Source organism: Diabrotica virgifera, chromosome 4 (genome assembly GCF_917563875.1).
Source record: "Diabrotica virgifera virgifera chromosome 4, PGI_DIABVI_V3a".
Classification (NCBI taxonomy): Eukaryota; Metazoa; Arthropoda; class Insecta; order Coleoptera; family Chrysomelidae; genus Diabrotica; species Diabrotica virgifera.
In genome coordinates, this window is record NC_065446.1 from 119,769,714 (window position 1) to 119,786,551 (window position 16,838).

Genomic DNA, 16,838 nt, shown 5'->3' on the forward strand with positions numbered 1-16,838 from the left:
TCAGCCACGATAAGAACAAATCTTGGAGATAAACCGACGGACGCGATCCAGATTCTGCAAGGCGTCAGACAAGGATGTATACTTTTACCTATATTATTTCCCCTATATTTAGAGAAAATATTTAGTGAAGCCTTGGAAAATTGCGGACATGGAATACTCCTAAATGGAGAACGCCTAAACAACATCCACCTGTAGATGAGACCGTTATTATTGCAGACAGTTTAAACAGTTTACAGCAATTAATAAACAAATTAAATGAAGTAAATGAAAGATTTGGACTACAAGTTAACATATCAAAAACCAAAGTTGTGGTCGTGGTCATCAGCAAAAATAAAATCAGAGACGTCCAACTGCTTATCAAGAATACAGTGGACCGAGTAAAATAGTTTACATATATTGTGTCAACAGTAAACGGACAGTGGGATCACTCACAGGAAGTAAAATGTAGAAGGGAGAAGGCTAGGAGTGCATTCAACAACATGATCAAACTCTTTAACAGCCACAACCTTATTCTGGAGATAAAAGTAAGGCTCCTACGATGTTATATTATCTTCGTAACATTATACTACGGAGTTGAATCCTGGACACTCACTGAAGCGATGAAGAAAAAACTTGAAGCCTTCGAGATGTGACCATACAGGCGAATCCTAAGGATATATTGGACAGACAAAGAAGAAAGCTAGAATAATGACAAACGCCACTAAATACTTCAAGGCAAAGTATTCGAAAAGCGAGTAATTGTGAGAAGAACAATATTTATCATGGTTAATAAACCTAAGGAAATGGTTCTCCATAACAACAACAATATTCGAGACGAATATTGGCGATTATAAAAAGAAGAAGATTGTGTTTGATTTTTATTGATTCTCCCGGGTCTGTCATGAGGGGATTTCTTGGGTATTCATCGGAATCTTGTTGTACAAGGTACGTATCCATACGTTAGTGCTCCGTGCTCCGTGTAGCAGCTCCATATAGTGGATAGGTTGGTGCTCCCGCTCGGCGCTCACCCTCTTCGATTCAACCGATTTGCGGTTTAAACGTAGGGGAGCGCGAGCGCATGCCGTATTCATTTGAGCAGCTATATGCACGGAGAACTGAGCATCAACGTATTAATACGTACCTTTACGTTTTGTTTTTTGAATGTCCCTGATATCTTTAGAAACAAAGAGAATAGACGGTTTTATTCTCGGCGGGTGTATTTTCCTCACCAAAATATTTTTTTACCTGCGTTTGGAAGATTATGTCATAATCCCACAGGTATTTTCCTCACCAAAACCGAAATGGTTCTTTCAGGTAGATTTTACTATTATAAAAGGCGTTCAAGGGAATTATTTTTATCTACTATTAATTATAGTATCTTATTTTTAGTCACAATTGGAATTTTGACAAAAATGGTATGTTTAATAGAAAGTAATCGCGGTAAACCTTTTCTGGTATTTGAAAATGTTATTTTTTATAAAGTGAAAGTTTTAAAAAGTGAAAAAGTGTTTTAGACCAGGGCGCATCTGTAAAAATATTAGTACATTTAGACGCAAGAGGTGACTCAAATCTTTTTGCAGAAATTGCTTGAAAATAACTCAAATAATAATATTTGAGTTATCCTCCCTCTCAAAAAGGTCCGGAACATTGTTTAAATAGTCAAAATGTCAAAAAATGAAGGAAAAAGTCTATTTTTTCTTCGTTTTTTGATTATAACTTTAAAAGCATTCATTTCCGAGATAAGTTGTACTGACATAAAAGTTGCGTAATTAAATTTTCTATAATATAGAATTGGTTAATAATTTAAAAAATAGTCATCCTTGTTGCAAAATAGCAATAATTTCGAAAAAACCATACAAAAACAAGTATTCGCATTTTACATTTTTCAACCATTTACGCTACACTTAGGACCTTTATATTTCACCCAGAAAAACTTTATGATACAGTAAAACAATACTGTAAATTTAATTAAGATCGGTTCAATAGATTTTACAAAATTAATTGTGCAATCCAGCTTTCGCAAAAGAAGAATTCATTTTTTCAAAATGTTACAGGACTGAAAATAAAGCAGATAGCAGGTTGAATTTTTTTTGCTTATAGAAGTGTACTGTACCTTTCATTTGCAATTTGCAAAACTAAAATCGATTAACTACCACGGCGTCAGGAATTTTTTTAAATAAACATTAATTATTGGTGCTACGCGCAGGACAGCGGATAGTTTGCTCTGATTGGGCATTCCAATGACCTTTGATAATGATTGATACATTTTAATTTTTATCACATTTCGATGTAAATAAATAAATATGTTTATTGCAAAATAAAAACACATACTCTATCCTTTGAAATAACACTTTTTTTAGCAAAAACTTTCTTTGTTCATATAGGTATTTTAACTTAGAGAATAAAAGTTTATTATTTTTAAACATATGCAATTGTCTAAACAATATTTCACAAACAATAATAAAATTAGCTTGATTTTTGTGGAATTAAAATATGAAAATATATACAACAAAATATAGAGTAAGAAAATAATATATTAGATAAAGATTGGAATAATTTTGGTGGAAATCAACTTGTGTGAATCGAACACCGCTGTCCTGCGCGTAGCACCAAAAATTAATGTTTATTTAAAAGTTTCCTGACGCCGCGTGGTAATTAATCGATTTTAATTTTGCGAATTGCAAATGAAAGGTACAGTACACTTCTATAAGCAAAAAAAATTCAACTGGCTCTCTGCTTTATTTTCAGTCCTGCAACATTTAAAAAATGAATTTTTTTTGCAAAAGCTGGATTGCAAAATTTATTTTGCAAAATCTATTAAACCTGTCTTAATGAAATTTACAGTGTTGTTTTACTATATCATAAAGTTTTTCTGGGTAAAATATGAAGGTCCTAAGTGTAGCATAAATGGTTGAAAAACGTAAAATGCAAATACTTGTTTTTGTATGGTTTTTTTCACAATTATTGCTATTTTGCAACAAGGGCGACTATTTTTAAAATTTTTAACCAATTCTATATTGTAGAAAATTTAATTACGCAACTTTTATGTCAGTACAACTTTTCTTAAAAATGAATAGTTTTAAAGTTACAATCAAAAAAACAATAAAAAAATCGAATTTTTCCTTCATATTTTGACATTTTGATTATTTAAACAATGTTCCGGACCATTTTGAGTAAGAGGATAACTCAAATATTATTTGAGTTATTTTCAAGCAATTTCTGCAAAAAAATTTGAGTCACCTCTCAACGTCCATCTCAAAACAGATGCGCCCTGGACTATTCTAGAAGTGTAATAAAATACCTTATAGTGCGATTTTTTTACTATTGTTGCAAATTTTACAATATTTTGAATTAGCCTACAACACAATCATGAACCAGATCGTCAGAAGATATATCGAAAAATTGTTTCTAACTCTTGTAAACGTAAATCCGAAGAGAATCTAACTGAAAAACCAGTAAAAATTATACGCCAAGAGCTTGCAACCAATTTGCCTAAAACAATTACTACGATTGATGTCAGTTACATAAGAAAATATATGTATTATAATTATCGACGAAAAATGATGCCTGGTCGACTTTCTTCCAACATTGATGAGGTTCAAGAATTTGTGAAGAGCTATGCTCAAAAAACAACCAAGGGGAAAATTTTTTCTTTATAAACTGTGTCAAAAGTAAGATAATTGTATTTAGTTGTGAAATAAATATAAGACTTTTAGCCACATTGAATTTTGTACAGAGAGGGGAAAAATTATGGAATAAATTCATTTTCTCTAAATGGACGATTTTGGAAAAAAAACTTCTGAAACAGGTCCATTTTTACCTTTAAATTAAAAATTTGTGGCATATATTTCATATTAGTCACATCTGGTAGCTCATTTGAAAGGTTTTTTAATTCTCTATTCAATAATATAAACATTAAAAGCATTATTTATACAGGGTGACCAAAAAATATTGAATTAAATTAATTGATGCAGAAAGAAGAATGTAGGTATCTAATTTATTTAACTCAAAATGCATTGTACTGCTGTCAGAGTAGAAAGTAGAAAAAAATGTTAATTTTACAAATAAACATTTCTTTTCACTTATATTAAAGCTCAAACAACCTCTCACCTGCCTCTTGGCAGTTCGAACATTTCATTTAAGCGAAAAGCAATGTTTATTTGCCAAATAAACATTTTTTTTATTCTCTGGCAGCAATAGAAGGTATTTTGAGTCAAATAAATTAAATACATTCTTCTTTTTTGCGTCAATTAATTTAATTAAAGAATTATTTTTTTGGCCACCCTGTACAAATAATTATGTTAATGTTTATATTGCTGAATAGACAATTAAATACCTTTCAAATGAGCTACCATACGACCCCTATTCCCATTTAAAAAAATCATCGACTACGTGATCACGTTCAGATGGATGACGTCACTAGTATGAAATATAGGCCAAAAAATTGTAATTTAAAAATAAAAATCGACCTGTTTCGGCATTCTTCTCAAAAATCGTCCATTAAAAAATGAATTTATTCCATAATTTTGCCCCTCTCGTAGGTATGTATGGCATATTTCTTACTGTACCACATATTATTTGCAATTATTCACTAGTCATGTACTAATGGGTATTATATTTCTTTATCATACTGTTTACTGCCAAACAAAAAAACAAAAACTTATTTTTTTATTTGTTAAAATCAGAAATTTTCAATGCTCTGAAAATTGAGTTTAATCCTAGTAAAATTTTTGTAGATTTTGAAAAGGCTATACAAAATGCAATCATTCAAATGTGTCCGAACACTGAAATACATGGTTGTAGATTTCACCTACACCAAGCTTGGTATAGAAAAATTCAGTCTCTTGATTTAACATCAGAATATACCTACAAATGATTCTGAAATAGGTAAGTGGCTCAAACAGACTTTGGCCTTACATAAACCAGAAGACGTATCAGATTGTTTTGTATTTGATTTAATGTCATGCAAACCAGAAAATGCAATTTTAGATAGATATGTTGATTATTTAGTTGAAACTTATATAGACGAAATTACCACATTCTCCCCATATTTGTGGACAGAGGCATATTCTTCTGTTATTCGTATCACGAACGCTTGCGAATCTTTTCATTCGCATTTTAATTTATCGTTTTATAATACGCATCCATCCATCTAATATAATCTTCTTAGAATAAATTAGGGAATTTCAGATATATACGTATGTTAAAATTTAAAGTTTGCATATTGCAAAACCTATCAAAGATAAAGAAGTTAAACTGAAATTAAAAAATAAATGTATTAAAGATATCAGTCTAATCGAATGAAATGGATTTTGTAAAGTATGTTTCTTAGTATAATAATAGTAAATATTAAATAATCATTTATACATTTTGAATATTATCTATATTATAAACTATTACTATAATGTAAGGAATTTAATGTCTTTTATTCGGATTTCGGATACTTTCATAAAAATCATTCTTAAATTACATCTACATTTTTATTTTATTACCTGAGTGGGTTGGTGAGGAAAATACCTACCGGATTAATAGAAACCCTTAAATTTGGTGAGGAAAATACCTGTCGGATTATATGTTTTTACTGGTTGGTGAGGAATTTACCTCCGCCCTTTATTCTTTAACATGTTAGTGTAGGCGCCAAATAGAGGTCACCGTGGCATCTTGAATTTTGATGGACAAACTGAACGGTTTCTTATAGATTTGTGACTGCTGATTACGAATTTCGAGGGTGGATTACGATCCGAGTGGTCAAAAAATTATTATAAACAATTTATTGTCTATAAACTGTTTATAATGTTCCAACTCATAAGCTAAAAGGGACAAAAAGTTTTTTCAAATAAAATTTGTTGTTTCTTAATAAAAAACAAAGAAAACCTATACCAAACTTAAATCTAATAATCAAATATCAAGATATTGTAAAATTAGTGCCTAATACAAATTGCAATTTGCAAATAGACAAGGCGAAAACAGAGGGTTCGTTATAGAAAATATTCCCATGAGAATTTTTTGCATAATCATATTCGTGAGACATCCCAGAATAAGGTTCAAGAAGTCGCCCACGTGAAAAGTGGTCCAAATTTTTTTTAACAATTTTTTTTAATCAAATTTGAAATATCAATATTTTCGGCTCGGACAATTTTTTTTTAGGTTTCTTTGGACTATTCTTGGCAAAAAAGGTCTCTTATAATTTTGCTCTAAAGTTGATTGTTTTCGGGTTATGAGCAATTTAAATAAAAAAAAAACGAAAAATGGCGATTTTCAAAGCTTAATAACTCGGTTAAAAGTTATTATTATAAAATTTAGAAAGTGACTATATTAAACTTTAAAGGCCCCCCTACAAGATCCTGAAGAAATTTTTGCCATTATTTTATTACTAAGCTGTTATTTTTAAGTAATAATAATGAGCGCCATGCACGCATTAGGCTGCCGTCAATGGTGAATGCGAGAGAGATGCCGATGCCGTTCCAGCAGTCAATGGTGCATTTTACTGGCACTCACATTTACAACCGCGTCAATACGATCTTACCGCTCATCGTTAATAATTAAAAATAACAGCTTAGTAATAAATTAATGACACAAATTTCTTCACGATCATGTAGAGGGGGCTTTAAACTTTGATTTAGTCACTTTCTGACTTTCATAATAATAATTTTTAACCGAGTTATATAGTCTTAAAAAGGGCCATATTCGCGTTTTTCAACTTTTAAATTGCTTATAACTCGAAAACGACCAACTTTAGAGAGAAGTTATAAGAGACCTTTTTTGTCTAGAATAGTCCAAAAAATCTAAAAAAATGGCTGTACCGAAAATATTTATTTTTAGAATTTGATTAAAAAAAATTGTTAAAAAAAATTTGGACCACTTTTTGCGTGGGCGACTTCTTGATGAACCTTATTCTGGGGTGTCTCACGAATGTGATTATGCAAAAAAATCTCATGGGAATATTTTTTCCAACGAACCCGCCGTTTTCACCTTGTCTAAAAGTAAGTATTTTTTGGAGCTGCTTCGATCGTAACTCGGCTTATATAAATGTAAATGAGATTTACAAAGTCTTAAAGCTTAATTCATAGACTTCCAAACAATTTCCAAATTTTCTCTTAGTACATACGTATATTATATGCTCACTGATTGTCAGTCATCATCATCAATCAGCCAATCGCATCCACTGCTAAACATAGGCCTCTCTCAGATTTTCCGTGTTCTCTACACTGGGCCCCTTGTAGCCAGTTTCTCGCTACACTTTTTACATCGTCGGTCTATCTAGTCGGTGGTCGTCCTCGGTTTGTTTTATAATTTCTGGGCCTGCATCCCATGATTCGTCGTGTCCACTATCCATCTTGTATTCTAGCTAAGTGTCCTGCCCAGTTCCACTTAAGCGTCGTATCTCTTTCGATGATGTCTTGAACTCCTGATCTTTGTCTGATTTGTTGATTTGTTATGTGTCTCGAAGGCTCACGTTCAGCACTGCACGTTCCATGGCTCATTGTGTAACTCTGATTTATCAGTAGAAATTCCAGAAAGTGAACATTTTTTTTTATTTCAGCTTCAGTTGTAACAAATTTCATTATATATCGAACATGTTATGTAACGCTCGGTTACGAGAAAAGCGATTGTTCTCAGTTGGGAAATAAAAATAATAATGTAACTCATCATTATGAGAAAATGGTTCAACCCTATGCAGATGTTGTATTAATGGTAAAGAATCTCCTTGATTTACTTCTACCGACGTTTATTTGCCTAATAGCAGGATCATGGTCTGATAAGCATGGAAGGAAACCAGTTTTATTGGTTACTTTAGGAGGTGAGTATTTTGTACTTGTTTTATTTTTATTTAGTGGTAGACACCATACATATTAACATTTTGGTTTCAGCTAATTATGAAAACTTACAATGTATGAATACTTTGAATCCTCAAATAAAAATAAGGGAACGAGCAGAGAGATGATCACGATTAGCTGAAATAATGATATTGTAATGACTGCTACACAAAAAAATATGAAGTGTAATAGGCCTGGATCGCGCGTACCAAAAAAAAGTTGACTAATAGCAAGCTGAAAATTTGTTAATAGCTTAAGGATATGTAGTTGGGCAAACTTTGATGGACGGGAACACTGAAACAGGGGAAGTTTTAATTGTGGAAGAGGTTAAAAATTTTGAATGTCAGACTACGAAAACGTTCTATGTATTTTATCGGACAGAACTTTAAATTGATTTGCTACTCTTTCATTAAACTCTCATGCAAAAATCAGACTGATATTTATCACCAACTGGGCATTTTAATAAGTCCGATACGTAGAACATGTCAAATGACAGGAATTATGACAGATGATACATAGCAATCTGATTTTTGCATGAAAGTTTAAGGGAAGGGTAACAAATCAATTGGAAGTTCTGTCGGACAAAATACATGGAACGTTTTCGTAGTCTGACGTTCCAAATTGTTAACCTGTTAAACAATTAAAACTTCCCCTGTTCCATTGTTCCCGTCCATCAAAGTTTTTCCGACTAGACACCCTTAAGCTATTAACAAATTTTCAGCTTGCTATTAATCAAATTTTTTTTGGTACGCGGGATCCAGGCCAATAATGTAAATTTCCTACTTATGAAACCAAATTAAATTTTTTCATATTCGAAATGTGGCAACGAGAGAAATGTAACGTATAATGAGATTCTTCTTCTTCATGTACCATGTCCTTTCAGAACGTTGGTTACAATCATAGATATCTTAATTTTATTCACTGCCACCCTAAATAGCATGCTTGTCTCGACGCAATACCAATCTCGCAAATTCTTCAACCATGAGGTTCTTCTTCGTCCTGGACTGCGTTTGCCTGTTATTTTTCCTTGCATAATGTTTTGCAGCAACCTATATTTGGAAATACTCCAGCTTTCTCTTCTTCTTTAAGTGCCATCTCCGCGACGGAAGTCGGCAATCATCATAGCTATTCGAACTTTGGAGACGGCTGCTCTGAAAAGTTCATTTGATGTTCATCCATACCATTCTCTCAGGTTGAGCAGCCACGATATTCTGCGTCTCCCTATGCTCCTTTTTCCTTGAATCTGTCCCTACATATTTTTTGCTAGTTCAAATTTGTCTAGATATTTACAGTTAGGCATAGCCTCCCCTATTATAAAAATCACGAGACGCCACTCTATATCTTAGATATTATGCCACACGAAAACAGTTTCAGAACCGTTTTAAACGAGATTTGTGTTGCATACCCTATAGGTATAGACAAACACTTAACATTGTTATTACCAGTTGGTAATCAAATGGTAATAATTGCCTAATAAATATATGAGTCGAAGCAATAAAGCACTGAACCTCCGAAAAAAAAAGGACAAGATGGATCTTAATAATTATTTTTGCATTCGATTCGTGAATGCGCCAGGAAACTTTGTGACCCCGAGCCATAATATAATATTGAAAAACGCTGGACGGAAGGGCCGCCCGAGAACTTTATCGTACCGGTCTATTATCGTTATCGTACTAGATACTGGCATTCTATAAAAATAACAAAATTACTCGTTATTTTGATATTTTAGAAACACCTTGTATAATTGAAAATATTTTATGGTTCTACGCATTAGATATTAATTCCTGCATTTGAGAAAATGTTCGGGGACACACTATAGATTATTGTATAAATCAATATAATATTAGTCATACTTTCATTTCAAATTAGTTCATTTTTCTGAGAAATTAATAGTTTACAATATTTGCATTTTACTGCATGGATTTTAATGAAATTTTGGGAGTAGCCCAATTTCCTAATTCAAAGTCTATCCTATATACTATATACTATGGTGCTTTTATCATGGGGGCGGTTCCCACCACTTCTCGGGGATAGAAGATTTTTATTTTCGAATTGCATGGAGCAAAAGGAAGAATTTTAACAAAATTTTAAAATGCGCTCTATAATTTGATCTTATTTTTTCACCCGCCCAACTTTTTGAAAGTAGAAGTAACACTATATTAAGAGGTATTGCAAAAGAAAAACAATGCATTTAAATTCTGGTGGATAAGGGATTAAATATATGTACTTCTTATTTTCCTTAAAATACATTAGTCATATATTTTTTTGCACCATATCTCGCTTAGTTTGAATGTAACCGACATTTAACGGTGCTCGTTTTAAAGGCCTTTTCAAACACTACAAAAGCATGAGCACTTTGAACATGCACCAAAAAACAAACTCTTTTTACCTACCATATCTCTTTTTGTATTATAAATAGAAAATTTACGAAGGAACGAATGAATCTCTTTGTTATTTATAATCTAAAAAAAATTTTATATAGTGTTTTTAGTTATGCATAGTTTTTAAGGTATTCACAAAAAAACGTCCGAAAACGTGTCATTTTTAAATGAAAATGGCCAATTTTCAACTACGCATAACTCAAAAAGTATTGAGTTCTCAAAAAAAAGTAGAGATCAGTTTTTGCTTAAAAATAGGTTCTCTAGCCCCTTCCATGCTTATTTTGACCAACAAATTTTCCTCCCCCTTGAAGGGGTGGGAATTGCCCCAAGATAAAAGCGCCATAGTATATAGGGTAGATATTGTTCCTTGAGCTATTCCCTACTTACTGTGAACATATCAAGTACATCGATGTATTAGGATGGAACTCGAAGCCAAATACCCTCATTGACTGCCCTATAATAATGCTCTGCTATGATCGCGTGAGAGAGGACACACACAAGATTCTAGCAAAATTTCTATTTTCTGTAACTTTTCGAGTTTTTGAGTTACAGCAACGAGTTTTATGTCTTTGGAAAGGTAATTTTACATTATTTCAAAATATGTAAAAATATACAGGATGTATCTAAAAAATTAAGATTTTTTTTTCATTTCCTGTTCAACCGGAAGCCATATTGTGGCTAAAATTTATTGTGCTAATAGATAATAAAGTACTATATATGTCTGCCAAATTTCAAATTTTAGTTTATATTACAGAGGAAGTTACGGGCACTCGAATATTTTTTTATAAAAAATTCGTAACTCCCCTCTTATGAGGAGTTAAGAAATCTGACTAACGTTATTCAATTTAACGATAGGATGTTAAAAATATATCAAAAAATAAACAAATTCCTTGGAGCCATTTTTGAGAAAGTCTAGTTCAAAATTATATCAAATTTTGACCCCTTAAATATAGGCAACTCATAACTTTTTCTGAAAAACCATAATATTTTTGCTATAGCCCCATCTTTAGGCTATATAAATGTTTTTTCAAATTAAATTTATCTTAAACAAGTTTTTAGCTTGGTAGGGAAATGTCTCGAGTGTGCGGTCGGCCATTCTGGCCGCCATTTTGGATTTGGAAATGTCAAATTCCGCATTTCTATTTACCTATCGATGAGCTAACTTTAAGTTAAATTTCATTCGTTTCGGTCAAAATTTGAAAAAATGGGCCCCAAATAACCCCCCTATTTCGGCCCCCCTTTGAGAGGTTTTTTTCAAAAGCTTAGTTTCTCGACAAAATTTTCTTAAACTTACTCATACCGAATTTCATCGAAATCGGTCCAGTAGTTTTTGCTGGGCGGTGGCGACATACGTATATTTCATCTAATTTACTAACCGTTGCACGTCATCCGCGTCATAGCCTTTGACGTCTCATGATACCAACACGAAATATTTAGGCGGTAGGTGTGTTCTTTTTAGAATCACGTTGCCGAATACACTGGAATTACAGCCACTAGACATATTTTATTAAATACGCGTAGAAATAATATTTGAAGATTTCTATTAATGTTAACCTAAAGAAATACACAATAATATGTTTCATTTAATTTGTATAAATGGATTATAAAGCGTTTTTATGAAGCACATTTACTCGAATCACACTGTAACTGTAATCGAACGAACGTGACATTTTGGAATAAATTGGTAACATTTATTTGACAGTTGCGATGATGACACTTCATATTTGTTTATATTCTTTGCTATAACTATCTGTTTTATTAAATTTACTGTTTTTATTATTTACTTTACTATAAAAACATCATCTACTATAAAAATATAAGTTTCACCTAATTTTATCCCGACTTGGAATAATCGAGGTATCTGACAACTTTTTTAGTTGTTATTGTAGACATATACAAAGAAACCTATCGGCTTCTCCCAAGAGTTCGGAGCCGTTTTTTAATAATTATTAACAATGCAGTGCAAATTAAAAGATTATAACTTAATTATTGTTCTCTATTTCTTAAGTTTTTACTTATTTACATTGAATATTAACTTGTTCTGTAATATAATCCACGTTTATAATAATTATGTGATCTATTTGATTTAAAATGGATTCAGGATTTTTTTTATATTTTGGCAACTATGTCAACTTAGATCTCTGGCGTAGATAATGACGTGCAACGGTAAGTAAATTAGACGGACTGTACGTACGTACGTACGTACATACGTACGTACGTACATACTTCCGACATGTTTTTTTTATTTGCTTTATAGACTCAGGGGGACTCAAAACGTCGAAAAAAAGTGAAATCTGAAAAAAAATTTTTTTGCACGATCCTATAACTTTATCTATTATACTCATACTACGTATGTAGTACGATAAAGTAAAACTGCATACAAAAAATGCATTCTTAAAGTGCATCTCAAACAGACAATAACAAAAATTTAGAACTCGTCAATTATCGGCGGAAATGAGTTCAATTTTGTTACTACAAGGTTTTTGGGGTCGCTGAAAACGAATATGATGTCGTAAGTGATCTCCGGAGTACCTGGTGCCAAGGGCACCTACTGTTTACCTCGTTATTAAAATTCATTAAAAAATTAGTCAAAATCATTACTCAGGGGGTTGTTAGGGTCACTAACGACCAACATAACATCGGAAGTGATCTACGGAGTACCTGGTGCCCAGAGTACCTACTGTTTACCTCGTCTTGTGGAGTTTTCGGCAAAAAATGTATTAAAAAACTAGTCAAAAATCATTACTTGGTGGGTTTTTGGGGTCGCTAACGACGAATATGACATCACAAGTGATCTCAGGAATACCTGGTGCCCAGGGCACCTACCGTTTGCCTCGTCTTCGGGAGTTTTCGGCAAATTCATTAAAAAATTAGTCAAAAATCATTACTCAGGGGGTTTTTGGGGTCGCTGACGACGAATATGACATCGGAAGTGATCTCCGGAGTACCTGATGCCCAATGTACCTACTGTTTATCTCGTGACTAATAATTTTTGACTAATTTTTTAATAAATTTGTCGAAAACTTCGGAAGATGAGGTAAACAGTAGGTACCCTGGGCATCAGCTACTCCGGATATCACTTCCGATGTCATATTCGTCGTCAGAGACCCCAAAAACCCGCGAGTAATGAATTTTGACTAATTTTTTAATGAATTTGCGGAAAGCTCCAAAAAACTAGGTCAGTAGGTATGGTGTATTCCACGAATATACGACTGTTTTGGATTATCGTGACAACGAATATTTTAGTGTGCAACGTAAGAAGTGCGAAAGTCCTTTGCTCTAATAATTACTCCAATAAACAACAATATAATTTGCAATTTACTTTCGTTCTTGATATTTTGCACAGTAAAATAATCCAAGAGGGTCGTATATTCGTGGAATGGGGTACCTATACTCTGGGTACCAGGTATTCCGTAGATCACCTCCGATGTCATATTCGTCGTCAACAACCCAAAAACCCCCGAGTAATGATTCTTGACTAATTTTTTAATGAATTTGCCGAAAACTCCTGAAGACGAGGTACCCTGGGCACTAGATATTCCGGAGATCACTTCCGATGTCATATTCGTCGTTAGGGACCCCAAAAACCCCCCAAGTAATGATTTTTGACTAATTTTTTATTAAATTTTTTGCCGAAAACTTCACAACACGGGGCAAACTGTAGGAATTCTGGGCACCAGGTACTCCGTAGATCACTTCCGATGTCATATTCGTCATTAGTGACCCTAAAAACCCCACGAGTTATGATTTTTGACTAATTTTTTAATGAATTTTAATGACTAGGTAAACAAAAGGTGCCCTGGGCATCAGGTACTCCGGAGATTACTTACGACATCATCTTCGTTTTCAGCGACCCCAAAAACCTCAAAGTAATAAAATTGAACTCATTTCCGCCGATAATTGACGAGTTCTGGATTTTTTTTATTTTCTGTTCGAGATGCATTTTAAGAATGCATTTTTTGTATGCAGTTTTTCAATATTATATCATGGCCCCGGTTCACAAAGTTTCCTGGCGCATTCACGAATCGAATGCAAAAAGAATTACTAAGATCCGTCTTGTCGTTTTTTTTTTCGGAGGTAAGGCCGATTTTAGTGCTTTATTGCTTCGCCTAAATATCAATAATTAAAAAATTTCAAATGAATAAGTATGTCTAAATTATCAGTCAGATGCTCGTGATAATAGATACGTTTTAATAAGTAACTTAGGGTTTCTCAGAGAAAATTTAGAGAGAATTAAAGAGTAGAAGTTGGGCGCCAATTATTTTTCTTTTTAGGATTAAAACAAAACCATCAACAAAAACAAAGGACGTTTATATTAATATAAATTAATTATTTAAAAACAGGAAAAGGAATAAGATAGAAAATTAAGGAAATGTAAAATAAATGGAAGCTGTTACGTTATTTATGTAGAACGTAACATGAGATAGTGTTTGGAAGATTCATTGTAAGCTTTGGAGGGCATGAAAGGAACCTCCATTAAGATTGCAATCGAGTTCAGTTTTTGTCGAGATTGGTATTATTTTCATAAAAAAAATAAACCTGTTTGTTCCGTCGACCACTTAGCGATATAATTTTGGTTTCCGTAGGTCTTCTAATCTAACCCGTAAGTCTCCGTATTTTTAGCAGATACACTACTTCCCAATGTAGTGTTTTATTTATTTGTTTATTTTATTTTTTGTGTAGACACTAACTGAAAAATAAAAACATACAAGTTTAGTTCATATTTAGGTATTGATCATACAGAGAAAGATTAAATTAACACACAATTAATGCTTGCATTTACCTAATGAGAGGGGAGGGATGATACCAATTGTTCAATTCGTGTCTTCAAATTATTGAGGTGGAATCTTAAATCTCCACGTTCAAAGATATGCAATATATTTCATTTTTGGCAAGCAGCTTGGTAACCGCGCTAAAAACCCTTTTCCACTAGAAAGTAAGATGAAAAAGATATTCTTCTTCTTAACGTGCCCTATCAAGTCCCCTTGACGTTGGCGATTAACATGGCGAAACTGTCTCTGTCTCGAGCTATTCTAAATAGGTGTTCTGCTTTCTTTATTCCTGTCCACTCCCGGATATTCTTCAACCAAGAGGCCTGCTTTCTACCAATTCCTCTGCGTCCTTCGATTTTACCCATCATAATAAGTTGAAGAATATTATACCGGTCTCCCCTTACTACGTGTCCAAAATAGGCCATCTTTCTATATTTGATGTTATCAAGCAGCTCGCGGGTAGCATTTGCTCTCTTAAGGACTGCCACATTTGTCAGCATAGCCGTCCATGGTATTTTCAGAATACGTCTGTGCAGCCACATTTCAAAGGCCTCCAAACGGTTAATGGTGGATATTTTTAATGTCCATGCTTCGACACCATACAAGAGGACTGACCAAATGTAGCATTTAATCATGCGCTTTCGAAGTTGAAGTTGCAAGGTATCATTACAGAAGAATGACCTCATTTTTAAAAATGTGGTGCGGGCTATCTCGATTCTACATTTTATCTCTTTATCTGGATCTAGTTGTTCAGTAATATGGCAACCAAGATATTTAAAACTGGGTACTCTTTGAATTATATGACCATCAACATATAAACGTGAATCTTGATGGGCCAAACGGCTAAATACCATGTATTTTGTTTTTGAACAGTTTATATTTAGGCCAAACTCTCTTCCCACTGTGTCAATGGCATTTAAAAGGTGTTGTAATCCATTCATATCATCACTTAAAATAACTGTATCATCTGCATATCTGATTGTGTTTATCAGAATTCCATTAACCTTCACACCCCATTCCAAATTATGCAGCGCTTCCTTAAATATTCTATCTGAATACAAATTGAACAACAGTGGGGACAGTATACAACCCTGTCTGACACCTCTTTGTATTTTGCATATTTCTGTTGATTTTCCATTTATGCAAGCTGTCGCTGTTTGACGCCAGTATAATTTTTCTATGATTCGCACATCTTGACTATCAACTCCTTTATCCTTTAATATTTTAATTAATTTGTGATGTTGTACTCGATCAAAGGCCTTCTCATAGTCAATAAATACAGCAAAGACGTCTTTCCTTTGATCTCGGCATTTCTGCAATAACACATTTAGTGCAAAGAGTGCGTCCCGGGTTCCCAGTCCATTTCTGAAGCCAAATTGTGTTTCATCCTGGTCTTCTTCACATTTATCTCTGATTCTACTGTGGATGATACGTAGAAAGATTTTCAAGGTGTGGCTCATAAGGCTTATCATTCTATAGTCGCTACAGTTTTTCGGACGTTGTTTTTTTGGTAGGGTTATGAATTCGGACTTTAACCAATCTTCAGGGATATCACCAGTCGAATAAACATCATTGAAAAGTTTGACTAGTATTCCAATGTTTTCCTCATTTATGAGCTTTAACATTTCTGTAGGTATGTTGTCGGGACCAACGGCTTTATTGTTTTTTGCCAATTTTATAGCATGTTGTATTTCTGATTTTAGTATTTCTGGTCCTTCACCTTCATCTAAAGTGTCCAGTTCTTCGGGTCTATCATCATTATACAGTTCATTTATATAATTATACCAGGTAGTTCGAATTTCGTGTTCATCTATTATCATTTTTCCCGACGAATCGGTTATAGTATGTGGAGTTTTCTTATAATAAAGACCAGCTACTTCTCTAACTTT

At 33.2% G+C, this 16,838-nt stretch overlaps 1 protein-coding gene across 5 annotated transcripts in view; it reads left to right on the forward strand.

Moving 5' to 3' along the window:
- LOC114331364 (proton-coupled folate transporter) overlaps positions 1-16,838 on the forward strand; it is a 147,543-nt gene that overhangs the window by 62,436 nt on the left and 68,269 nt on the right. For 4 of the 5 annotated variants that reach the window (XM_050649590.1, XM_050649589.1, XM_050649594.1 and 1 more), the window contains exon 3: positions 7,523-7,780. In XM_050649590.1, the coding sequence (XP_050505547.1) occupies positions 7,523-7,780 (258 nt within the window). Of the gene's footprint in view, positions 1-4,726; positions 4,867-7,522; positions 7,781-16,838 lie in introns of those variants that run through there. The other variant, XM_050649593.1, reaches the window with a different exon arrangement.